Genomic DNA, 25514 nt, shown 5'->3' with positions numbered 1-25514 from the left:
TATTGGCCTCGACTATCTGACGTGGAAGACCATTCCATCTATCAATTGCCCTCTCGGTAAAGAAATATTTCCTGGTGTCCCCCATGAAATCTTCCTCCCCTATGTTTTAGCGGATGTCCTCTTGTCACCGTGGGACCCGTAAGAGTAAAGATTTCCTCCTCCTCCTCGATGCGGCCTGTTATATATTTGAAGGTTTCTATCATGTTCCCCCTTTCTCTGCACTCCTCGAGCGAGTATAAGCGCAGCCTGCTCAGATGATCTTCATATGGAAGATTTTTGAGTCCTAAGACCATCCTTGTGGCCGTTCTCTGAACCGACTCAATTCTATTCGCATTAAACTTGAACTTGAAACTTCCTCCAGGAACTTGTCTAAATCTTTTTTTAAAACGCTACGTTAACCGCTCTTACCACATCCTCTGGCAATGTGTTCCAAAGCTTAACTATTTGAGTGAAAATATATTTCCTTCTATTGGTTTTAAAAGTATTTCCCTGTAACTTTTGAGTGTCCATTAGTTTTTGTAATTTTTGATGGAGTAAAAAATTGATTAATTTGTGCCCATTCCATACCACTCAGGATTTGTAGACTTCAATCTTATATCCCTTAGCCATCTCTTTTCCAAGCTGAAGAGCCCTAACCTCTTTAGTCTTTCCCCTTTATCATTTTGGTTGCTCTTCTTTGAACTTTTTTTAGTTTTGCAATATCTTTTTTGAGATAAGCCGACCAAAATTGAATGTTGTACTCAAGGTAAGGTTGCACCGTGGAGCGATAGAGGCATTATAACATTCTTAGTCTAGTTTACCATCCCTTTTCTAATAATTCCTAGCATCTTGTTTGCTTTTTGGCCCTTGCCGCACATTGGGGGAAGGTTTCATCATATTGTTTACAATGACACAGAGATCTTTTCTTGGGCCCTGACCCCCAAGATGGAACCTAGCATCTGGGAACTATGATTTGGGTTATTTTCCCTAATGTCCATATTAAATTTCATCTGCCATTTGGATACCCAGTCTTCCAATTTCCTAAGTTCTGCCTGCAATTTTTCCACTGTATGCATGTGTTTTAACAACTTTAATAGTTTAGTGTCGTCTGCAAATTAAATCACCTCACTTTTGTTCCAATTTCCAGATCATTTATAAATAAGTTAAATAGCACCAGTCCCAGAACAGATCCATTTACTCTACTCCATTGAGAAAAATGGCCATTTAACCCTACCAATAACCAATTCCTAATCCACAACTGAATATGGTCTTCTTTCCTATGACACTTTAATTTTCTCAGGAGCTTCTCATGAGGAACTTTGTCAAAAGCTTTCAGAAAATCTAGATACACTACATCAACCAGCTCACCTTTATTCATACCTTCAAAGAAGTCTAGCAAATTGGTGAGGCAAGAGCTCCCTCGGCTGAACCCATGCTGACTCTGTAACATTAAATCATGTTTGTCTACATGTTCCACAGTTTTATTTTTTATAATTGTTTCCACTGTTTTGCCCAGCACTGAAGTCAGGCTTAACAGTCTGTAATTTCCTGGATCTCCCCTAGAACCTTTTTAAAAATCGACGTAACATTGGCCACCCTTCAATCTTCAGGTACTACAGAACAGACAGTTTTAGCGATAGGTTACATATCACCAACAGCAGATTAGCAATTTCATGTACCCTGGGATGTATACCATTGGGTCCAGGTGATTTATCACTGTTTAACTTGTCAGTTTGACTTAGTACGTCTTTCAGGGTCATCAAGATTTCTTTCAGTTTCTCCGCATCATCACCCTTGAAAACTATTTCCAGTTCAGGTAGATCTTTTACATCTTCTTTCGTAAAGGCCAAGATCTGGTGCCAGAGACAAGGTACTGATAAATATGCTGTGAGCTTGTTCACAAGTTCAGCACTTCGGACAAAAACTTTTAAATGTATCATTTATTGCATTGGCATCTGACTGTCAAATATCCCATTTTCCCAAAATGAGCTTTCTAGAACTTTTCTTTTTGAAGGCATAGGAAATGCATTTAAGTCATATTCACATAAAAGACTGATCTTGAGAGACTGGTAAATACCTAATAGAAGTAAGTCTCTCTTCTGGTCTCATCTACAGCATCTTCGGAGAACTTATTGTCAAAATGGATGGACTGAAGAAAGATGTAAGAAAATAGAGACTAACTTGCATAATGAAACTGGTTTTGAGTGGTTGCAGGGGGTCGATTATAAGGGAAGAAGGTGCAAAGGGTTCTCCTGGGAGAATTTTGTGCAAAATGTTAGAAAATTCTGCAGTGCTTGTAGCAGTTATTTTTGCACAGAATCCTCCCCATTCTAAAGCCCAAAATTTTCTCCTATTTTCCTCTTTAAGCTCCAGCCTCTCCAATGACACATATCCCTGTCCTCCTCTTCATTGTACTTCTAGAACTGGCTCTCCCCCTTCCCCATAGAGATTGCACTGCAGGAGGAGGAGGAAGTGAACCACTGCCCATTGGGTCATTTCCTCTTCTCTGCCTCCGCCAGCTTAGTCTCGACTGCTTATGTGAACTATGGGACCCCTGCAGTTGACATAAACAGTCTAAGGAGAAAGAAATGACCCAGTGTGCTGCAGTTCATTTGGAGTTGAGGAGTGGCCTAGTGGCAGAGCTGCTGCCTTGGCACCCTGGGGATCCCAGTGCTGCTCCTTGTGACTCAGAGTGAATCACTTAATCCTCCATTTCACCAGGTACAAAATAAATACCAGTACTGGTACAGTATGTAGAAGGCTTAGGAATGTGTAACCACAAAAAAAGGCAGTATAGAAATCCCTTTCCCTTCCTCCTCCTGCTGCTACTGTCTGTGGGAGAAGGGAACGAGAGACCCAGTGGTGGTACTGAGCAGAATTCTGCACGGCGAGAAGCTGTGTGCAAATTCTGTGCTATGGAGCTGTGCAGAATTTCCCAGGATCCGTGTGAAAACAGCATGGCTATTGTGTTTCTCAGTCAGGGAAAGTGCCGGTGATGCACTAAAGGCCACATAGCTGTTATATTTCTTTGGGACAGGTGTTTTTTAGCTTGAGGCATGCTAGGTCTGCAGTATAGGCGGTGTCAGAATGGCAGTGTAGAAAGAATTTCATAAGATAAGCACTTAGGCTGTAGAATAGCTTTGTATTCCCCCCTTCCTCTGATGGTACACCATTTGACAAACTCCCTGATTCTGAGATGAAAATGGGCTGCTGGGTTATAGCTTCTGCTGATCATTGAAGTTTCTAGTTTATCTCCTCTTTTATACTTGGTCACTCAATTCATTTCCTGCTGTTTACGGTTTCTCGCTTGCGGTGTACAATTTGGTTTTTGTGCAAGAAAGCAGTTCCCCCCCCTTTATTCATCAGCTTGGTTTTTCTTATTATAATAATAGTAATAAAGCAGCATTTTTAATTTACCATAAAACAATTCACAATATATATATTTTTTTAAAGTGGCAAAGCCTGACTTCTTCTGCATGTATTGAAAGAGCTGGAAGTGGGCCTTGTATACCACTTTTTCTGTGTGGTTTACATATTTTAGACAGGTACTTGGGAGAGTGAATTGAACTCACCAGCTCAGGGTGCTGAGGCATTCCCCTATCCTAAAGAATCGATGTTCAGCTTGCAGTGGCTAGATCTGAGGTGCAAACTTTGATTGACAAAAGATGTCAATGGCAGAACGAAGAAGGACCAGACATCCAAAGAAGTGTCAAAAGCAAGAGAAAGGAATCCACTATCTCCCCCCCTCCTTCGGATTGGAGTTTGCTGTATACCCTCAAATAGATTGGTTAGATTTTAATGCTAGCTGCTATGTGTGAATTGCACCAGCAACTCCTGGCTACTGCTGCTATTTTTTGCCAGCACACAGACAGCTCCCCAGGTAATTTAGGAGCACGTTCACGCTTCAAAAAGCATAGAGAGGAATAAACTAAACTAACCAGTACAGTAATTATAACCTCAACCACCTTACTGGGCATGTTGGTCTTTATCTGCCATCATTTCTCAGAGGAAAATGTAGAAATAAAACAAAAACATACAGGGGAGAAAAGAATACATTTTTTATTGGACTAACTTAGCTTTCAAAGGTAAACCCCTTCTTCCTCGGACCAGTTTTTGTTTTATTTTGACATATTACCTTGAAGAGTGGACTAACACGGCCACCACAGGAAGTGTAAGCGGATGCAACTATGGTGCCTCTGGCCAGAATTCTTGCCTAGTACCGATGCCAACTGGGGCCTGTCTGAGGGTGATGTGCAGAAGATATGCACTGTGTTGTATCTCAGTCAGGAGGGTGTTGTGTTCACATCTCTTCTCTTGCCTTTCAGGAAGATGTGGAGACAGGGACTCATCTGGACCCATCGCTTAAGGAGGTGAACTACAATCCCACCTACGACACCATGTTTGCACCAGAGGTAAGAAAGCAACTTGTGTCCTGCCCAAAACTTGTTTTTACAGGTTTCTTTTTCCCTTTGGAGTAAAAATATATACTTCTCCCTCCGTATTCGCTGTGATAGGGGATTAACAGAACCGCAAATACAGAAAAACCGTGAATAACTTTTTCATATGTTATTCGCTGTTTTCTATTAAAAACCATTGTGAATATGGTGAAACCGCAAATAACATAGTGGGAGACCTGGTCTGTTCCTGAAGGAGAGGCAAAACACGGTGAAGAAAGTGCTGGGAATCAGTGATTTCTCTATGCAAGCTGATGTAATTTGGGGGGAGGAGCCAGCAAGCTAAAAACTGTGAATATTCGAAACCGCGAATGCTGAAACCATGAATACGGAGGGAGAAATGTATCTTATATCAAAGTTATGTACAATTCAGCACTGCAAAAGCTGATTGACCTAAGATATTTAGTCATCTTTTGCGAATGTTTTATATATATGTCTTGTAGGTGTGTTAATGAAATCAAATCTCGGTGGTCTGCCAGGATGATAATTCCTTATCCTGCAGATGAAAGCAGAGAACACTGAGTTTTCAGTATTGTGATCGCCGGTTTAAGGAGTGTTTCCGTATTCTCCACTTGAGCAGATGTTTGTATTTTAGACTGGGTGGTGGAATTGCCTGACTCCTTGGAGTACAGTTTATGATATGTGACCCCCTAGGTCTAGTCCATATGAGCCCTGTGTTTTCTGCAGCTCCTTGTCCTGATGGAGTGTGTGACTAGTTCCCCACGGCTCTAGTCTCAGGATCTCAGCTTAGAGTAGTCTGTCCATTCATTCGCAATGCAGTACCAAAGGGTTCCCCATTTGGGGTGGTACTAGAGGCCCTTCTAGTACCTGCTGTTGCCACTTCCTCCTCCTGATTCGTTCTTAAATTGATTTTCCTTGGTTTGATGGCTGGAAAAGTTGTGTTGCAATTTTAGGGGTCTTATTCCTGAATGTTTTCTGTTATGTTTAGTGTATTATCCCAGGACAAGCAGGCAGGTATTCTCACATATGGGTGACGTCATCGACGGAGCCCGGATGCGGACACCTCACAAGCAGACTTGCTTGAAGAAACTCGAAGTTTCGAGTCGCCCGCACCGCACATGCGCCTTCCCGCCCAGCGCAGAGCGCGTCTCTTCAGTTCTCAGTTTTCTGCGGAGCCAAGTCCGTCTTTGACTCTCTGCATTTAACTTCGTTCCTTTGTGCCTTCTCTGAACTGCGTTTTGTATTTTTTTCCTCACGAATCGCTGTTCTTATTTTATTTCTTTTCTTTTTGTTAAAAAAAAAATATTTTTTTTCTTCTTCCGTCCATTTTTCAGCACAGGCCGCTCGGCCACAGCCCGAGGGCTTCGATCTTGCGGTAGCTATTTTTCCTTCTATGTCCCGGCCTGTCACAGGCTTCAAGAGGTGTAGCAAGTGTCAGCGCATGATCTTTCTTACGGACCCTCACGGACCCTGCCTCAAGTGCCTTGGGCTGAAACATCATCCTAGGTCGTGCCTACCTTGCCAAACACTTCAGCCTCATGCTTTTAAGCGTTGTTGTATTTTGGTAGATAAGCTCTTCGAGATGGAATCTTCTACTGATCTCTCGACTTCGAAGGCGTCCTCGGCCTCGACTCCTACGCGCCTACTGCTTCCACCTCGAGCCTCATCAGACCTTCGTCGTTTGCAGCGGCTCTTTCTTCGACGTCATCTGCTGTATCTTCCCCTGTTTCCTCAGGTCAGATAGCTCAGCAGTCGGTTCCACCGGTAGTGATTAAAGTGTCTGACTCCCAGGTCGAAGCACACTCACACTACCTCGAAGTAACCCCCAGCCAAAGCAGGTGGTCCAGTTTCAGACGCGGATCCATCCTTGCCGGCGTCTTTCCAGACCATGTTAGAGAAGCAGTTTATTCAGCGAGTGGTGGACGTTTGGAATGCTCTCCCGGAGGAGGTTGTGATGGAAACCTCCATTATGGGATTCTTGGAGTCTCAGTCCAATCGAATGCAGCAAGCGGAGGATCGCATAGCGCAGCAGGAGGCGCGCACGGATAATTTTGAGGAGAGGCTGCACTCCCTGGAAACATCCACCTCTACACTAAAAGAACGTGCTGAGGACCAGGAGAATCGAGGCCGCAGAAACAATCTGCGATTCATTGGAATCCCGTCCATGGTGAGAGATGTGGATTTGCGAGCCCGTCTTGAAACATGGCTGCCAACGGTTTTTGATATTCAGGCGCCTCTGACCCCGGTGTTGATTGAACGAGCACACCATGTGGGAATCCGCAAAGAGGGCGAGCTACGCCCGAGACCCGTGATCGCCCGGTTTCTGAACTTTGCAGTGAAAGAGCGAATCCTGTTTGCATATCGCAAAGGCACTGAGCTACAATTTGAAGGACAAAAAATCCTACTGTTCCAGGACTTTTCTCCCCACGTGTCTTACCAACATCGAGCCATGGCTCCTTTTTGTAACGAACTTTACAAGCGCCGTGTTAAGGTAACTCTCCTGTATCCGGCTCGTGCCCGGATTTTCTACAACAATAAGGTCACCTATTTGGATACTCCTCAAGTCATGGAGCAATTTCTCCAAACACTTCCCCTCCCCCTGGATCTCCCCGGGGTGGGTGACTGATTATACGGCATGCTTGATTGCTCACAACTCTTGGTACTGGACTTATGTCTGGGGCTGTTATTTCTGATTTGTTGTTTGCTGAGGACACTGTTTAGGCTCTGATGGCCCTTGACTCGACTTGTTACCATGTGCTGGCTGTATCACATTGCCTGATGGATTTTAAGAAGAGTCGGAGGGGGTCCTGCGAGCCCTGCCTGCCCTAACGGCCGGTACGATGGTGGCTGGGACCCCTCCACAGATGTCCTTATTTGGGAAGCATACCTCTTTATGTGCCTTTTTCTTGTTACTTGTTTTTGCTGTGTGTTCCTTTGCAGCTGTTTCCATGTATAAGATTTCGATGCTTAATAAGACCCTACTTAGTGAAATGGGTTTGATGTTTGTTCCTGGTTTGCACTCCTCCGGCACCCCATTATGGGCACTGGGTGATATATGTCTTTACTTAACTTGCTTAATCTTCTGTCTCTCTAGGGCTTTTCTCTCTTATCCTTATGACCGCTTCGAGGCGGCCCGGAGCTGATATCTCTATGCTGTTATGTTGTGCAGGGGTAGACTTATTAGTCTGGGGAGGGGGGAGGGGGGGACGGGGTCTGGGGTGGGTAGGGGGGATAGGAGTGTGTGTTTGTATGGATGGATTGGCTGTGTACCTTATGGATGGCAGTGGCACGGTGTCCTTTTCTCTATCTGGATGGAGCGGCTTTTGCTCGGGTGCTTACTTTTCGTTGCAGGAAAGATGGGGGGATATGGCTGGGACGCCCCCCATTCGGTCCGCTCTGGACTTTGGATGTTTTCATCATATCCTAATCTTGTTTTTCTATCATCTTATGGCTAATCTAAATGTTAACTCTTTGAATGTGGATGGGTTCCATTCCCCGGTAAAACGAACAAAGGTTCTGGCCTATCTGAAAAGGGAGAGATGTGATGTAGCTTTCCTCCAGGAGACCCATCTGTCCACCACTGAACACCTCAAACTTCGCAGGGATTGGGTGGGACAGGTGGGTTTCTCAGCTTTCTCTTCCCGGAAGAGGGGGGTGGCAATATTGATACATAAAAACATTCCCTTCATTGTTCATAAGGAACTAAAGGACCCTGAAGGTAGATATCTGTTTCTGATCGGGGACCTATGGGGCTACCCCCTGGTGCTGGGCACGATTTATGCTCCGAATATTTACTCTCACACATTCTTTTCTTCCTTGGTGGGCCTTTTGGCACCTTTTTCTTCCCATCAGATGATCATAGGGGGCGATTTCAATGTGGTGGCGGAGCCCCTTGTGGATCGCAAACCTGCTAAGCAGGCATCTAAAGGCCACTGATAAAGGAATACCCTTCCTTCTTCGTGAATTGAGACTGCTCGACGCCTGGCGGACCCTGAACCCGGGGGATAGCGACTTCTCCTTTTTCTCACACCCTCATAATGTTTACACTAGAATCGATTATATACTAATCTCGGAGGGCCTTTTTTCTAAGCTGTCTCGAGCTGTCATGAATGCCCCGCTGGTTTCGGATCATGCACTTCTAGGAACTACTTTTCAGTTTTCTTCGGCTTCTCCTGGTAGGGTTTGGAGGATGTCTCCCCATTTGTACTCTGATCCCACTTTTACGAGCTATTTGGAGCGGAAGTGGGAGGACTTCCTAGCCACTAACGATACGGGGGATATCAGCGCGGTCACGTACTGGGAAGCCGCTAAGGCTGTTATGAGGGGCCACGTGCTAGCTTATTCAGCGGCAGCTAAGAAGAAACGAGACGGGGAACTGCTGGCATTGACCGTGGAGCTGTACCAATTGCGACGTTCCCATATTTCGACTCTAACACGGGCCTCGCGGGATCGACTTCAGGTGGTAAAACATCAGTTAAATGATATCCTATCTCAAAGAGCTTCACGTAGCATTTACTTTTATAAATATAAATTGCACGCTTGGGGCAATAAGACTGGACGTCTGCTCGCAAATCTGATTCGACCACCTCGTGCACGACATGTCATAACGTCTATCCGGGATGGGGCGGGTAGGATGTATACCCAGCAACAGGAGATCACGAACCAATTTCTCCAGTTTTATCAACAACTATACGCCGAGCAACCACCTGATGACCAAGCTCGGGATGCTTTCTTCTCAGGCCTGAGATTGCCTACAATATCTGCTTCCCAACACCTTATCCTCAATCGGCCGATCAGTGGGGACGAATTACAAGCAGCCATCCGACGGCTTAAATTGGCTAAGACCCCGGGGCCGGATGGTTTCGGTCCGGAGTTTTATAAGTTATTGCCCCCTGCTGGCCTTTGTTCTCTTCAGGCTTATTTTATGGGCCTTCGCTCGGAAACACCTCCGGGAAATACACACAACCGCACCCATGTGATTATTTTGCCGAAACCTGGAAGACCTATGGATCAGCTGGGCTCTTATCGTCCCATCTCCCTCCTGAATCAGGATGTGAAGCTATTGGCTGGCATTCTGGCTTCTCGCCTTAACACAATGCTCCCTGACTTGTTTCACGAGGACCAGGTGGGCTTTGTTCCTGGCAGACATGCTTCTATGAACTTGCTTAAGGTTCTTGCGGTTTTACAACTTCCTCACCTGGCCTCAGATAAAGCCTTAATCACCAGCCTTGACGTGGAAAAGGCGTTCAATATGGTTTCATGGCGCCATCTTTTTTGGGTTCTTGAGCGTTATGGTATTTCAGGGGATTTTGTTCGCTGGGTGTCTGCATTGTATTCGTGTCCTCAGTCGCAATTGATGATCAACGGAGGGATCTCTGCCCCCTTCCCTCTCGGCCGAGGTACCCGACAGGGTTGCCCCTTGTCACCCTTGCTCTTCCTCCTTTCTCTTGAACCTCTAGCTATCCGAATCCGGCAAGATCCGACTCTGCAGGGTTTGAATGTGGGAGGCTCGGAATTTCGAATTAGCATGTTCGCAGATGATATGCTACTTTATGTCCGACGCGCGGATGTTCATCTTCCCCATTTGATGTACATTATCAACTCCTTTGGACTGTTCACTGGCTTAAAAATCAATTATGATAAAACTGAAGCTCTTCTTCTCCATGACTCTACTCTTGATCCTTGGTATAAACGCCTGGGGGTTGGCATTGCACAAGGGATGCTGAAATATTTGGGGATCTTATTATACCGGAATCCGAAACAGCTGTACGACGCCAATATTTCGGCGGCTATTGGTCGTATTAAAACCCTCTGTCAGCGTTGGCGCTCCCTACCCTTATCTCTGATGGGACGGGTGGCTCTGGTGAAAATGGTTCTCTTCCCTAAACTCTTATATGCACTCCAATCTGTCCCCTTTTGGGTTAGTCGGGAGGATGAGCGCCACTATAATTTCATCATCCGGAAATTTATCTGGCAGGACCGTAGGGCCCGCATAGGGTTCCATAAATTGTCTCGAAGTAAGGAACAGGGAGGGCTTGGACTCCCAGATCTACGCCTCTACAATGTCGCATCGCTGTTTCGCTGGATTCACGAACAACTGACTTCACACTGTCGATACTCCCCACCAGGACTTTTGGCTTCTTGTTGCTTCCCTGTATCTTTTGTTTCCTTCCTTCATGAGAACCCGAGCACGGCGGTGTCTCTTCGTTACCCCACAATGGAATTCCTTTTCGCTTTCCGTAAGGCTTGGACGTGGTGGAGAAAGCTCCAACACAAGGTGCCTCATCTGTCCCCTTTTCTGTCCCTGATAGGTAATCCTAGTTTTGTCCCGGGATTTCGGGGTCTGCCGGGCCTGCGGGGACGCCTTGAACACCTTGAACGCCTTGAATACTTGACTTGTTGCACCTGGGGGGTGGTCAATTCCCTTCCTTTTCTCAGCTGAGCACCCATTGGGGGCTCCCCACCACACAGATTTATCTTTATTTCCAAATTAAGCACTATTATCAATCAATGTTAGCCACACCCCTCACCACCTGGACCTGTGGTACGCTGGACGAGAAAGCATTACTTATTCTTCCCCCGCAGAACAAGATTGCCACTTGGTATAAAGAGAGCCGGAACTATCAGGGAGATAGCTGCCTCCAACCCGTGATAACTGAATGGTCCCGAGACCTGGGCTTACTGGTCTCTCTCCATGATTTACAAACCTTTTTCCAAAATACTTACCTCTTTATTAAAAATGTCTCGTTACGTGAGACCCAATTTAAGATTCTACACCGTACATACCTATCCAGATCCAAGGGTTTTGTCATGAAGCTCTGGCCCGATGATCTGTGTGTCAAGTGTCACCTTTCCCCTGGAACCTATCTACATTCTTTTTTCCTCTGCCCTGTCTTGTCTTTCTGGACCTTAGTTCGTAAATGCCTCGATTTGGAATCCACCTGCGTTACTGCTGGGTGATACACACGATTTGTCTCTACAACAACTCAGTACTTCTTCTCAGAAATTTATCCTCCATGCAATCTTGACGGGGAAACAACTTATTTTGCAACATTGGGCTTCGTCTGAGGCGCCTCCTGTATCGCTCTGGTCGATTAAAATGCGAACCTTGGCCCTTTATGAGTTGCAGACCTATTCTTCTCGCTCTCAGACCCATTGGAAAGAATATTGTAACCTGTGGGAACAATTTTTGGTGTATAGTCCTACGCAATTACAGTAGGCAACTGTCTTACTGTTGCTATTTCCTGTCTTTTTGTTGATGCACTGGTCTCAAATATATATTCTCTCTTATGTACTCTCCTGGACCTTGACTCCATCTTTCTTTTCTTTTCTTATACCTTGCTCTCTGTGGGGTACAGGTGTGGCTGGGTGTGAACGTGGGGGGGACGGGTTGGATGTATGAGTGTTTGCTTGTTTCTGGACTGTACGAGTGTGATTGTGTTGGTGAGTTTGAAGGTTGCTAGCTTAGGGTATTTTATCCTGTAGCTTGGGATAACTTTGTCGCTCTTCTAAAATTTGGGCATTTTGGCGTGCGGCACTCCTCCTTTCACACACCTTTGGGATTGACATCGCCTGTTTTTATGCTAAGTATGGAGGCGAATTTTACTTCTCTGTACAGCACTGACCTGTGTTTTTATGGTTGCCATGTCTATGCATCATGTAGCTTTTACGTGCATTCTTATCTTGCATTTTGTCTCACGCTATGTATTGTATTGCTATGCTTATTTCTGAAATTTGGAGTGTGGTTTGCCTTTTTGTTCAATAAACATGAGATTACAAAAAACAAAAAAACAAGAAAGCTTCTATGACTGGGGAGTCAATTCAGTTTACATGAGCTTCTGTAAAGTTGGCGTTTTCTGAGATGGTTTTCAATACAGACACATTTATACCATATAAAACTGAACTTGATTCTACCCGAGTCAGAGAGTTGGTTTTGATTAGTTCATTTAATATAGACAAGGATCCCCTGTGAGAAAAATGATTTGTGTTTCTACGACGACATGTGTTTGAGAAATGTCCTTGCTATCTGCACATTGCAAGCTGCTTTTTTTTTTAGTGTTTTTTATGTGCAGGTGAAGAATGTAACCTAGTCTCATAATCTTATTAAAAAGTATTACCAAAAAGGTGAATTTAGTCCAGTTTATGAGCTGAATATATGTCTAAGAGAGTATGCTGTCTTGCCTTAAAATTCTGCACTAGACAGATGGCTTACCTGTACAGTAGAAGAACTCCTTCTCCATTTATTTTATAATAAACTCACATGTTGTTTCAGTTTGGGCCAGTGAATCCATTCCGAACACAGCAGATGGCAGCTCCCAGGAACATGTTGTCAGGATACGCTGAGCCCACGCACATCAACGACTTTATGTTTGAGCAGCAGAGACGAACCTTCGCCACCTACGGTGAGACTCTTCCTCAGTGCCACGGCTCAGCCTAATGCTCTATTGCATCTTTGCAGCTACACTTGCTGGCTCTTCTATGTCAGCTGCAGTTGATTCTTTATCTGTGGGAAGAATTGTGAGTTCGTTTAGGTGGGATGGGGTACAATTGAGGATGGCTCTGGTATTTGTAATTTTGTTCTTGAAGTGTTCTGCTAAGAGGTGGCTGAGGGGGGTGGGGTATTATTAGTGGTCATGTAGGATTTGGTGTCTGTTAGGTCTTTAAATATTTGGAATAGATTTTGGTATCTTGGGTTTACGTTCCTATTAGATTGGTGTAGTGTGTTTTTCTCTTGTCCTTTAGTAGTATTTTCTATTGTTTGTTAGTTTTTTTCCAGGCGGTTTTCGTGTGATCTAGATTAGTTAACAGGTTACAATTTGCCATAGTTATTGTACAAGTTTTTAACCTAACTTGACACATACTAGGGATCTAATACCAATGTACAAAATATGCAGTTTACAAGTTAAATTTGCCTTAGTTACAGTGCTAGATTTTTCAATACAAATTTTTATCCTAACACGACACATACCGAAGATCAAGTACTAATATACATTTCTTTGCAATCCATCAGCCTTAAGCCGTAGATTCTAACGTCTACTATGATTTAGTAGTCTGCCTGCTTGCAAGTTGGTGTGAGGAGTACTGGAAGGAAGAAGACGGTGCATTTTGGCTTGCAGTTTCCTTCTACTTTAGGCTTCAAAGCCTTGGATTGAAAGACATGAGCTGCCTTGTGCAATTATCCAGGCATTTTTCCCTTATTTTCATACTACTTTATGGAACTGGGATCCCAGGATTCCAATGGGAGTGATGCGATATAGTATGGCATTTATATTCTGCCAACTCCCCAGAAAAGCTTCAAAGTGGATTACAAAAAACAATCACAAAAATCAATGAAAAGATGATTGTAGGTTAATATGTTTTAAATAAATATTTTCAGAGGGATCACTGTGACGCTATGCCCAGGAGAGAACGTTGAATCATTGCTCTCCTCATGCCCACCTAAACAACCTGCTTTTCTTGCTATTTCTTCTTCCAATTGCTATTTCTTCTTCCAACCTTGAGAGAGAATTAAATAGAAATTGTAAGAAGCGGCATGACCACAATACTGGTGAGAAGGATCAAGACTGCAGTCGGTTGGTGGAAGAGAAAATGGCGATGCCTCACAGTCCCACCGGTCCCTCAGTTGCGTCCACATGGTTGCTGAAATTACAGCAGAAGTTACCGCGGCCCTTGAAATGATCCTGGACAAATCAAGTTTTCAAGTTTTATTAAAATTTTCATGATTCGCAATATCATTAATTCAAAGCGGTTTACAGTTAAAAACAAGGTCTTAATTATTAACTACAACAGAAACACACGAACATGACAAACTGATACATAAAGAAAGGAGGGAGAACTACAATAAGCTTAGTAAAGGACACATGAAAGGAAAGTACAGAAGGAGGGTAAAAAAAATTTAAAAGTATTGATAAAAATTGAAAAGAAAATTAAGAACTTTGTTTTTAAATTACATTTCTCGGAGCTAAGACAGAGGACATGTGAGTTTATGCAGAGAATGAGATCAACAGAGACTCCGATGATTAGGCCTCAAAAGCATCCTTGTAGAACCAGCATTTTAACAATCCTTTAAATTTATTTAGTGATTTTTCTTCTTTAATAAATGCTGGTAAGGAATTCCATATTCTGGGTGCTGTAACTGCAAAGATCATATCTTGTCTTGTATTTATTATACTAAGTGGTAGAATTACTAGGTTTTTGTCTTCTGATCTCAAACTTCTAGTAGGAATATATGGAATAATGTACCTTTCTAAAAATGATGGAGCTTTAGTTGTTAATATTTTGAATAGATAGATTGTGAGCCCACCGGGACAGAGAGGGAAAATGCTTGAGTACCTGATTGTAAAACCGCTTAGATCAGTGTTTTTCAACCGCTGTTCCGTGCCTGGTGTGCCGTACGGTCAGGGCCGCCATCAGGGCAGTACCACCAGTCTAGGGAGAGGGGCGGACCGCCCCACGTGGACAGGAGAGAGCTGGACGGGGGACCCGCGGAGTTCAAAACATCTCGAGCCGCGAGGCTCGTCTTCTGTTCCTGCCTGCCCTGCAGCTAACATATAGCCGATCGCAAGCGTTCCCCGATGTCAGCGCTGACGTCGGAGGGAGGGCTTAAGCAAAGCCTGCCCTCCGATGTCAGCGCTGACATCGGAGAATACTTCCGTTCGGCTATTTGTGCGCGGCAGGGCAGGCAGGAAGCAGAAGACAAGCCTCGCGGCTTGAGCTTCGTTTTGCTGAGAAAGTTGCAAAGATGGGCTGGGAGGCAAACACGGAACACAAAAGGGGGGAGGGAGTGCGTTTTGGACACAAGGCATGAACTTGGGAGAGAGGAAGGGAGGGAAAGAGATGCTGAGGTGAGGGAGGGAATGCGTTTTTGGACACAGAAGAAATGGACTTGGGAGAGAGGAAGGGAGGGAAAGAGATGCTGAGGTGGGGGAGGGAATGCGTTTTTGGACACAGAAGAAATGGACTTGGGAGAGAGGAAGGGAGGGAAAGAGATGCTGAGGTGGGGGAGGGAATGAGTGTTTGGACACAGAAGGCATGGACTTTGGAGAGAGGAAGGGAGGGAAAGAGATGGTTGTGTACACGGGGAATAGAAGAAAGGAGAATTTTTGGTCATAGGGAGGGAGTGAGGTACAGATAGTGGCATACCAGGGTGGGGGGGCGGTCTGCCCCACCCCGGGTTTACGTCCCAAGGGGGTGCACAGCTGGCCACCCTCCAGTGTTGTCCCTAGGCCGGCAAACTGCGGCTCTTTAGCCACTTGAGTGCCACCGCCGCCATCGGGAACAGGCCGGCGCCAAGTTCTCCCTGCTTTTCCCTGTGGGGCCGGCCAACTCTCGCCACTCGCGTCAATTCTGACGTCGGAGAGGACGTTCTGGGCCAGCCAATCGCTGCCTGGCTGGCCTAGAACGTCCTCTCCGACGTTAGAATTGACAACGGGTGGCGAGAGTTGGTCGGCCCTGCGGGGAAGAGAAGCAGGGAGAACTCGGTGTCGGCCTGTTCCCGATGGCGGCAGTGGCAGCCTATTCCCCAGTGGCGGTGGCAGCATTATAAAATACTTTCTTTGTGTTTATTTGATTCCTATATATTTATATATAGTCAATATAGGCACAGTTAAATTTTTTAACTTTTTCTAATGGTGGTGTGCCTCGTGATTTTTTTCATGAAACAAGTGTGCCTTTGCCCAAAAAAGGTTGAAAAACACTGGCTTAGATAACCTTGATAGGCGGTATATAAAATCCTAATAAAACTTGAAAAACTTGAAACTTGAATGTTAATATTGCTAATTTGTAGGAGATTCTGTGACCAATTGGCAGCCAATGAGCTTCTACCTATTGATAACAGATTAGAACAGCTCCAGGAGAAAATGGAAGATGTGGACTGAGAATTGACAACTTTTCAGCAATGAGTCAATGATGCTGAAGATTGAGTCCACAGGGTGGATTCTGCCCAACAATGCCAACAAAAATGCATAGAGGCCTTGGCGAATAGGACCCCAATGAATATCCTTCGATTTGTTGGGCTCATGGAACCACTACCTGATACTGATCTTTGAGCCTTTCTTGAAAGGTGATTGTCCATCGCCCTAACATTGCTGAAGATCTTAGGACCACTTCGTATTGAAAGAGCTCATAGAATTGGCATGTGCCAAGCGGCGGCAGTGATGATGAGACTCCTCAATTATGCTCATAAAAATTTTACAAGCGTTGCGAGGAAGGCACCATCTGACTTATGGAAACAAACACATCCTTTGCTTCCAAGATTACTCAGCTAAGGTGGCACAACAGAGTTCTAATTTTACTCCACTTTGGCAATCGATGGAGGAACAGTTTTGCATATTGCCAAATTAAATTAAATATAGAACCTTTGCTGAGGGAACAATTAAGAAAAACCTTGTATGGTAACTAAGGCAAATTGCAACCTGTAAACTGTATATTATGTATGATAGCCTGTAACCAGTTCTGAGCTCTTTGGGGAAGAAGGTTTGGAAAACGAAATAAGGAAGTAAATAAGTAATTAAAACTAATTAGGACAGGGGTCGACAACCTGCTGCTCGCAAACTACATGTGGCTCTTTTACCACATGGTTGCAGCTCTTCTCTTGCTTCAACAGATTAGCAGCAGCAATTCCTACAGCTGCCTGCCGCTAACCCAAAAGCCCCTCCTCTACTGCGTCCCACCCTCTTTCAGAACTTCCTGTTTCTGCCCTGGTGGGACATGACAGAGGAGAGACTTCCGGGTTAGCAGCAGGCAGCTGTAGGAATCGCTGCTGAAGCAAGACAGAGCATAATATTTGTGAGTGGGGTTGGGGGAAGGAAATAAGAGAGTGGTGAGAGATGAACGTAGGGGTGGAGGGGAGGGAAAGATGGTTCATGGGGGGAGAAATGTATATGAAACAACTCTATGCAGTGTCAAAAGTCTCATTAAATTATTTTTCTTTATTTTCTGAAAGTACTTGAGGTTTTGTTTGTACCCATATCGCATTAAAAATCATATGTCAAACCCCCTTCTCTCTACCCATTGTGGCTCTTTGTAAATCTTGAGTCAAACATTTAGGATAAAATGGCTCTTTGCTTTAAAATGGTTGCTGACCCCTGAACTAGGACAACATATTCAAACCTTTTTCACAGGTGTAGCAGACTTTGGTATTTATTTATTTCTAAAATCTCTTGACCGCCTATAGCTAAACGGTTTACAAATAAAACATTCACAACGGTTCAGAAAACAACATATATGAAAAATATTTGGCTTGTCTTGGCACTTCATAAAGCCTTGCAACAATTTGAGAAGAGTAAAGATATGCAATCTGTAAAATCAGGATGGGAGGGAGAGTTTAAAAATTGCATTGGGACTTATTGGGGGAATGTTAAAGTTATACCCCAATTAATTGGTAGTGCGGTATTGCAGGAGTGTTACTTTCAGGTGTTCTACAGAGCGTATTTTGCCCATGCACAGCTATATAAAGTGGGAGGAATAGACCATTGTGCCTTAAATGCCGTAGGGAACCTAATACCTTTTCCCATTCCTTTTGGGAATGTTGGCATGTTCAAACATTTTGGGCTACTATAGCCTAATATTTACAGAATGATGGGTTGTGCAATAGCGGGCATAGTAGCGCAGTTGGTGCCAGATGTGCCAGGTAAGTTCCAGGGAGATCCCAGGGGTGGGACTCTGATGTATGGAGAACAAGAGGGCACTCTCTAAAGTTGAAAGGGGATAGATTCCGTACAAACGTAAGGAAGTTCTTCTTCACCCAGAGGCTGTTACAGGGGAAAACACCCTCCAAGGATTCAAGACAAAGTTAGACAAGTTTCTGTTGAACAAGAACGTGCGCTGGTAGGGCTAGTCTCAGTTAGGGTGCTGGTCTTAGACCAGAGGGCCGCCGCGTGAGTGGACTGCTGGTCATGATGGACCTCTGTTCTGACCCAGCAGTGGCAATTCTTATGTTCTTATGTATTGTCAGGTGTGTCTCCTCCTATCAAGAAAATGTATAATGCAGAATGGAGAAAACAGGTTCATACTCTAGTTACATGGGAAGCAAGAGCGTGGGGGGCCATCCTAGCAGAAGAAGCGATTTTTACCTACCTGGGTTGCTTATTTGATTTTTAAGTCCAAGAGGTTGAAGTTTATTGTTGAACATGCTGTAATGGTAGGACTACTGGGGGTGGGGGGTGGGGAAATTTAATGGAAGAGACAACCTAGAAGGGAGATTTGGAGATAGATGTTCCTTTTTACATTACATTGTGCTTGTTGACTGCGTAACCACACGTTCAACGCGGTTTACAAAAGACTCTTTGCTTTAAAATGGTTGCTGACCCCTGAACTAGGACAACATATTCAAACCTTTTTCACATAGTAGGGATCTAATACCAATGTCCAAAATATGCAGTTTACAAGTTAAATTTGCCTTAGTTACAGTGCAAGATTTTTCAATACAAGTTTTTATCCTAACACGACACATACCGAAGATCAAGTACCAATATACATTTCTTTGCAATCTGTAAGCCGTAGATGCTAAGAACACCAGAACTGAACGCAATACTCCAGATGAGGTCGTACCATGGAGCGACACAGGGGCATTATGACATTCTTAGTCTTGTTAACCATACCTTTTTTAATAATTCCTAGCATCCTGTTTGCTTTTTTGGCCGCCACCACACTTTGGGCGGAAGGTTTCATCGTATTGTTTACAATGATATCCAGATCCTTTTCTTGGACGTTAATCCCCAAGTTTGACCCTAGCATCTGGTAACTGTGTTTCAGGTTATTTTTCCCAATGTGCATCACTTTGCATTTATCCACATTAAATTTCATCTTGACACCCAGTCTTCCAATTTCCTAAGGTCTGCCAGCAATTTTTCACAATCTGCATGCGTTTTAACAACTTTGAATAGTTTAGTGTCATCTGCAAATTTAATCACCTCACTCGTTCCAATTTCCAGATTATTTAAAATAAGTTAAATAGCACCAGTCCTAGTAAAGACCCCTGCGGCACTCCACTGTTTACTCTCCTCCATTTATCATTCCCTCTTTCCAAATTGATCCACAGTGCCTCTTTCTTGCCCTGCAGATCCTGCAATTGTGTTTCTTTAATATGATTTTTAACATATAACCCTACTCCCCTTACTTTTCTTCCTACCCTTACTTTCCTGAACAGATTATAGCCCAGCATAACTACATCCCAATCATGGTTCTCTGAACCACATCTCTTTGATTGCCACTATATCCAATTCATCTACTTCTATCACAGCTTCTTGATCTAGAATCTTGTTTCCCATACTTTGAGCATTAGTATATTCTGCTTTCCAGACATTGCCCCTTTTTCCCATCTGTGTAGAGGTATTCAGTGATTTACTTACCTGAGGATTTATACTCACCCTTTCAGCAACCCTGGTGCTAGTGATGTTGGCTCCCGACAAAGGTAGGGGTAGGGCGACGGGGGGGGGGGGGAGGGGGGGAGCATATCGGTTTGCATGGGGGGGCAATGGCAAGAGGGAGTGGGTATCCTTCCTGCCATATTTTAAAGTTTGGGGGGATTGGGGGCCGATGGCAGGAGGGAGTGGGCACCCCTACTGCCATTTTTTTGGGGTTTGGGGAGGGAGGGAGGGGCGCTTTGTTATGAGGGGGGAGTTATCATTTTTTTATTAGGCAGATATTTTGCGTGCCATTAAAAAAAATAAATAAATAAATAAATTTTAAACCAGCAGAAGCTCTGACAGGAGGCTGCTTCTCCTGTCACTACTATCAGGGCTCTGCACCGAATGAGCGATTGAGTCAGTGAGTTTGCATGCAAATGATTTGTACCTCTGTGCCAAATCATTTGCATGCAAACTTGATAGTGAATCAGTCGCTGTTTGAAAATCAGCCAGAGAATCGACCAACAGCGGTTATTGAGAGTCACTATCTTTTTAGTGAATCTGAGCCCAAATCGGTTAGTGCCTCTTGATGAATTCCCTCCTGAATGTTGTATTTGTGCTATGTCAAGCATATTGAAACGTTCCCTATGATACTTCTTAGAGTTTTCACTTGAAACCTGTTGCCGCCTTTACTGCTCTTAACTATCCTGTGTATTTTATCATATTTACTGAGGCGATTGAATGTGTAGCAGTTGCCAATTTTCTCCTTGGCTATTCCTGAGAAGGTAGGTGAATGACTGTCGTTACTTTCAGCTAACCTTCCTCTTCAATGTGATGTAACAATTTCTCCATGATGCTGCATGGGTGCCTCATCCTGTAAATCGCCTTGAGTGCAATTAAGAAAGCCTGATTAGATTCAACTAAATTCCATTGATGTTTTAGAATACAGTACTTTTATTTATGAAGTTATCTGCAGTTAAAGCACTTGTCCACAAGGGGGCAGTCCAGGCAAAAAAGTGGGCCAGTGAGCACTTTGCAGTGGACAGAAGCATAGCTGTGTCATATTCCAAGGGGCAATACTCTTGCTTCCTTCCATCTTTCACAGTGCAGGTGATGGACTAGCTGCATGCATCATGAACTGGAGGAGGAAAGCGTCAGGGGCAATTGGTTATGCCCAGCTCTGATGGCTTTCTTTATTTGCATTGATTTCTTCTATACTGCTGCAAGTTCGAAAGCTATTGAAGTGGTGGAGTAGAGACATAGGAGAAGTCGCTGCTTGTCCTGGATCAGTGGCATGGAATGCTGCTACTATTTGGGGGGTTTCCAGATACTGTGACTTGGATTGGCCTCTGTGAAGATGGGCTACTGGGCTAGATAGACCAATTCTTATGTTCTTACATTCAGGCACCGTAGGAATTTATCTGACCATGGAGGGCTGACAGTCTGAGTTTGTATCTGAGGCAATAGAGGGTGAAGTGACTTGCCCGGAGGTCTGGAAGGTTAGGAGTGGCCTAGTGGTGGAGCTGCAGGATTGATCCCTGGACAAGTCACTTAATCCTCCATTGCACCAGATACAAAATGTATAGCTGTCTATGCAAACCAGAAAAAGGCAGTACACTTCTCCTTCCGTATTCGCTATGATAGGGGATTAACAGAACCGCAAATAACTTTTTCATATTTTATTCGCTGTTTTCTATTAAAAAAACATTGTTGATATGGTGAAACCACGAATAACATAGTGGGAGACCTGGCCTGTTCCTGAAGGAGAGGCAAAACACAGTGAAGAAAGTGCTGGGAATCGGCGATTCTCTCTCTAAACGCTTGGATTCAGCAATTTCTCTTAGCAAGCTGATGTAATTTTAGGGGAGGAGCCAGCAAGCTAAAAACCGTGAATGCTGAAACCACGAATACGGAGGGAGAAGTGTAGACAAGTCTCATCCCCTGGTTCTCTAACCACTCCTCTACATTTCAAGCTCTCTTGTAAAACCGTCACTTATCTTTGCATCAGTTGCCTCTTGCTAATGGAGAGTTCTCAGCTTCAGGCCAAAATAATAATAATTGGAGGATGTTTATTATAAGAAGCTGCGTGTGACATCCTGTAAATTCCTTTATAGCTCCTATCAGGCATATGGCTGCTTCAGAGCTGTGCGCACTTCCTCTGTGCTAGAAGATTCACGCAGCTTTCATCTGACACCTCTTTCTGCCTTCTAAAATTAAAGAAATAAAGAAATATTGTAGCATAAGAAAAGCCATGCTATGTCACCGAGACCCTTTGAGCACAGCAACCTCTGACAGTGGGTCACAAGAGCCTCTTCACCCCCTTTGCCTTCTCCTACCCACACTGGCACTGTGGTGTAAACAAAATAAACAAACAAAAAAGACTTTTCCTCTCTCTGTTAAGTCCTAGCTCACATTCATAGTCTAACAACAGCTCTGGCAGGATACATATTTCAAATCTGACCTATTGTAATCACAAAACAGAAAATAAAATTATTTTTTCTACCTTTTGTTGTCTGGTCATAAGAACATAAGAATTGCCGCTGCTGGGTCAGACCAGAGGTCCATCATGCCCAGCAGTCCGCTCACGCGGCGGCCCTCTGGTCAAAGACCAGCACCCTAACTGAGACTAGCCCTACCTGCGTACGTTCTGGTTCAGCAGGAACTTGTATAATTTTGTTTTGAATCCCTGGAGGGTGTTTTCCCCTATGACAAACTCTGAAGAGCGTTCCAGTTTTTTACCACTCTGGGTGAAGAAGAACTTCCTTATGTTTGTAAGGAATCTGTCCCCTTTTAACTTTAGAGAGTGCCCTCTTGTTTTCTCTACTTTGGAGAGGGTGAACAACCTGTCTTTATCTACTAAGTCTATTCCCTTCATTATCTTGAATGTTTCGATCATGTCCCCTCTCAGTCTCCTCTTTTCAAGGGAGAAGAGGCCCAGTTTCTCCAATCTCTCACTGTACGGCAACTCCTCCAGCCCCTTAACCATTTTAGTCGCTCTTCTCTGGTCCCTTTCATTATTCAAATCATGTTGGTCCCAGGCTCTGGTTGTCTTCTAAAAACTCGCTTGCCAGGGTCTCCTTCTTTCTCCGTTCTAAACATCCTTCCATCTCTGTCCTCCCCTTCCGTTTCCATTCCCTCCCCCAGATCCAGCATCTCTCATTTCTCAACTACCCTTTCATCCAGCATCTCTTCCTCCTTCCCCACCACCCCAGGGTCCACCATCTCTCAACTACCCTCCTGTCCAGTATCTCTATCCCCCCTCCACACCATCCCTTGTGTCCAACTTCTCTCCCTTTCTGTTCCCTCCCTCCATCCCATTATCCACCATCTCTCTCCCTCTTCTCTGTTTTTAGACCCATTATTTCTTCCCCTCCTCCTCCTCAGTCCAGCTAGAATTAAAAATGATAAAATATTGCAATCTACTGAAATATTGGGATATACCTTAAAAGCTAACACTGATCAAAATATATTCCCTCTGGATAGGGGAATCTTGGCATACACGTGTAAGTTTTTCAAGAATAGTATTCAAACATCATTTATTTTACCCAGCTTTAAGTTATATTATAAAATGAGTATCACCGGCGCCTACCTCGACTCACACTGGCTCCCAATACAAGCAAGAATACTATTCAAATTTTTCTGTCTACTATTTAAAGCCATGAATGGAGACAGCCCAGCTTATATAAACAATCGCCTTATCAGAACCACCACAACCAGGCAAAGGAGAACCCAGACACCATTCATACACCCCCCAATCGGAGGTGTCAAACGCAAAAAAATGTACGATGGTCTATTGGCCAAGCAGGCAGCGAAACTAGACCGCCAACTATCCAATCTACTGACCACAACTCCAGACTACAAAACTTTCAGAAAAGAAATAAAAATCCTGCTATTCAAGAAATCCATCAAAACAAACTAACACCACAGGAAGCTCTTCAGTCCCCCAAAGTAACCCGTTCAACTCTGTAACTCTTCTGGAAATGTCCAGATAACCGCAAGGTAATGGCGGAATAAAAGTCATTAATGCAATGTAAATATCTCTTTCTATAAGTTACTTTAGTATGTCTGGGCCGTGCACAATCCCCATTGAGCCTATGGCAACCTAACAACATTAGTGCGAATCACACAGGAGGCCTCAAGGATAAAGTTGGGCTCATATCCGAAATAAAAGCCATTAGTAAGCCAATGCTGAAAAATTCCATGTCTTACATTTAGCCACTAGGTGCTGCTGTTTCTGGTGGGTCGACATGGCCAGGTTCGCCTGGCTGTTCTTGTACTGCACCAGCTGCAGCATGATCTCGGCGTTCCATCCCTGCTCCTGCACGCACTGAAAGTCGATCTCGTGGCCCTCAGACATCACCACGGTGAAGTAGATGTGCTTGCCTGTGCGCTTCACGCAATCAGCTGACAGTACCATGAAGGGCTGGGAGTGTCGGAGATCATTCCTCCCTGCCCCCCACGCCTGTGAACAGACACCATGCACAAAGCCCGAACCGCTATTTTCTCGCGGTGGGTATTTTCCTTTCCAGGACCTTCGGGCCACCCTAAGTACTCGGTAACCTGCAGTGGCGTTGAGTGATAAAGGGGGGTGGGTGGTTCCTTACCTCAGCGGGTATCAGAAAATTAACAGTGAAGCGCACCCTCGGCCTTAAGTAGTGCAGCACTGACCCTCCCCCACTGAATTGGCCAGGTCGATTTTTTTTAAAAAAAGGAATCGATTCGAATCAATTCACCCAAAGTGAATTGATTCAAATCGGGCAGCACTAGTCCTGACTGCTGCGCCTTGCTGTGGGAGGCAAGCATTCAAGTCCTTGATCCCTCGATGGATTTGAATGGTCATTTCCACGACTTACATCACCCGCGGCAAGCAGCTGTTGATTTCACTTAAAACACATTCAACTAGAAGTGTGGCTGTGTCGTGGGTAGAGTCTCGCGTGATTCATCCTGATGAAATTTGCTACTTGGTTCTCTCTTCATATTTTACCTGGTTTTACCGAGTGGATATGGAGGCTTGTTCTGATGCTGCTTTTGGTCCCTTGGTGTTGAGGGCAGGCTCTTCTGTCCCTCCCTAGCTGTTACCATTGCTTTGATACGTCACCTAGCGTATGGAATCTGGAAGGGACATAACAGAATGGAAGATTAGGTTTATACCTTCGATAATCTTCTTTCTGTTAGTCCCCTGTAGGATTCCATACACTCAATTGTTTGGAACAGCCTGCTTTTTCTTCCTCGGTTATTCTCCTTACAGGCTTGAAGATTTCCCAGCTAGTTGCCAGATCCTGTGGGGAGTTTTCTGTGAGTATGAGCATTACCGAAGATTTTTCTTGGGGTGCTCGTTGCATACAGCAGGTTAGTTCTACATTGTTCCTGCAATGTTTTTCTGAGTTGCCTTTGTGCCTTGTTATTACTTGTTCATGTTTTGCAGAGCAACCCAGTTCAAGATTTGTTTGTGTTGCTGGAGATTCCCACCCCCCCCCATACCCCCCTTATCATGGATTTGTTCCTGGATATCTTCTCTAGCTCTCAGGCTAAGGGGGTGGGGCATATGCTCAGAAAAATGTTGGATTTCTGCAACTCCCAGATTGCAGGTTGGGATTGAACACCTACAGCAGGGGTAGGGAACTCCGGTCTTCGAGAGCCGTATTCCAGTCGGATTTTCAGGATTTACCCAATGAATATGTATGAGATCTATTTGCATGCACTGCTTTCAATGCATATTCATTGAGGAAATCTTGAAAACCCGACTGGAATACGGCTCTCGAGGACCGGAGTT

The 25514-nt window shown here is 44.4% G+C and overlaps 1 protein-coding gene across 2 annotated transcripts in view; it reads left to right on the top strand.

Annotated features, from left to right (window-relative positions):
* Positions 1–25514, top strand: part of CDC40 (cell division cycle 40) — a 115573-nt gene that overhangs the window by 21961 nt on the left and 68098 nt on the right. For both annotated transcript variants that reach the window (XM_033939259.1, XM_033939257.1), the window contains exons 2-3: positions 4305–4391; positions 12667–12796. In XM_033939259.1, coding sequence (XP_033795150.1) covers positions 4305–4391; positions 12667–12796 — 217 coding nt within the window. The remainder of the gene's footprint in view (positions 1–4304; positions 4392–12666; positions 12797–25514) is intronic.

The sequence above is a fragment of the Geotrypetes seraphini genome, chromosome 3 (assembly GCF_902459505.1).
Source record: "Geotrypetes seraphini chromosome 3, aGeoSer1.1, whole genome shotgun sequence".
Classification (NCBI taxonomy): domain Eukaryota; kingdom Metazoa; phylum Chordata; class Amphibia; order Gymnophiona; family Dermophiidae; genus Geotrypetes; species Geotrypetes seraphini.
Note: the sequence above shows the minus strand (reverse complement) of the source record. Positions and strands in the feature narration are given on the sequence as shown.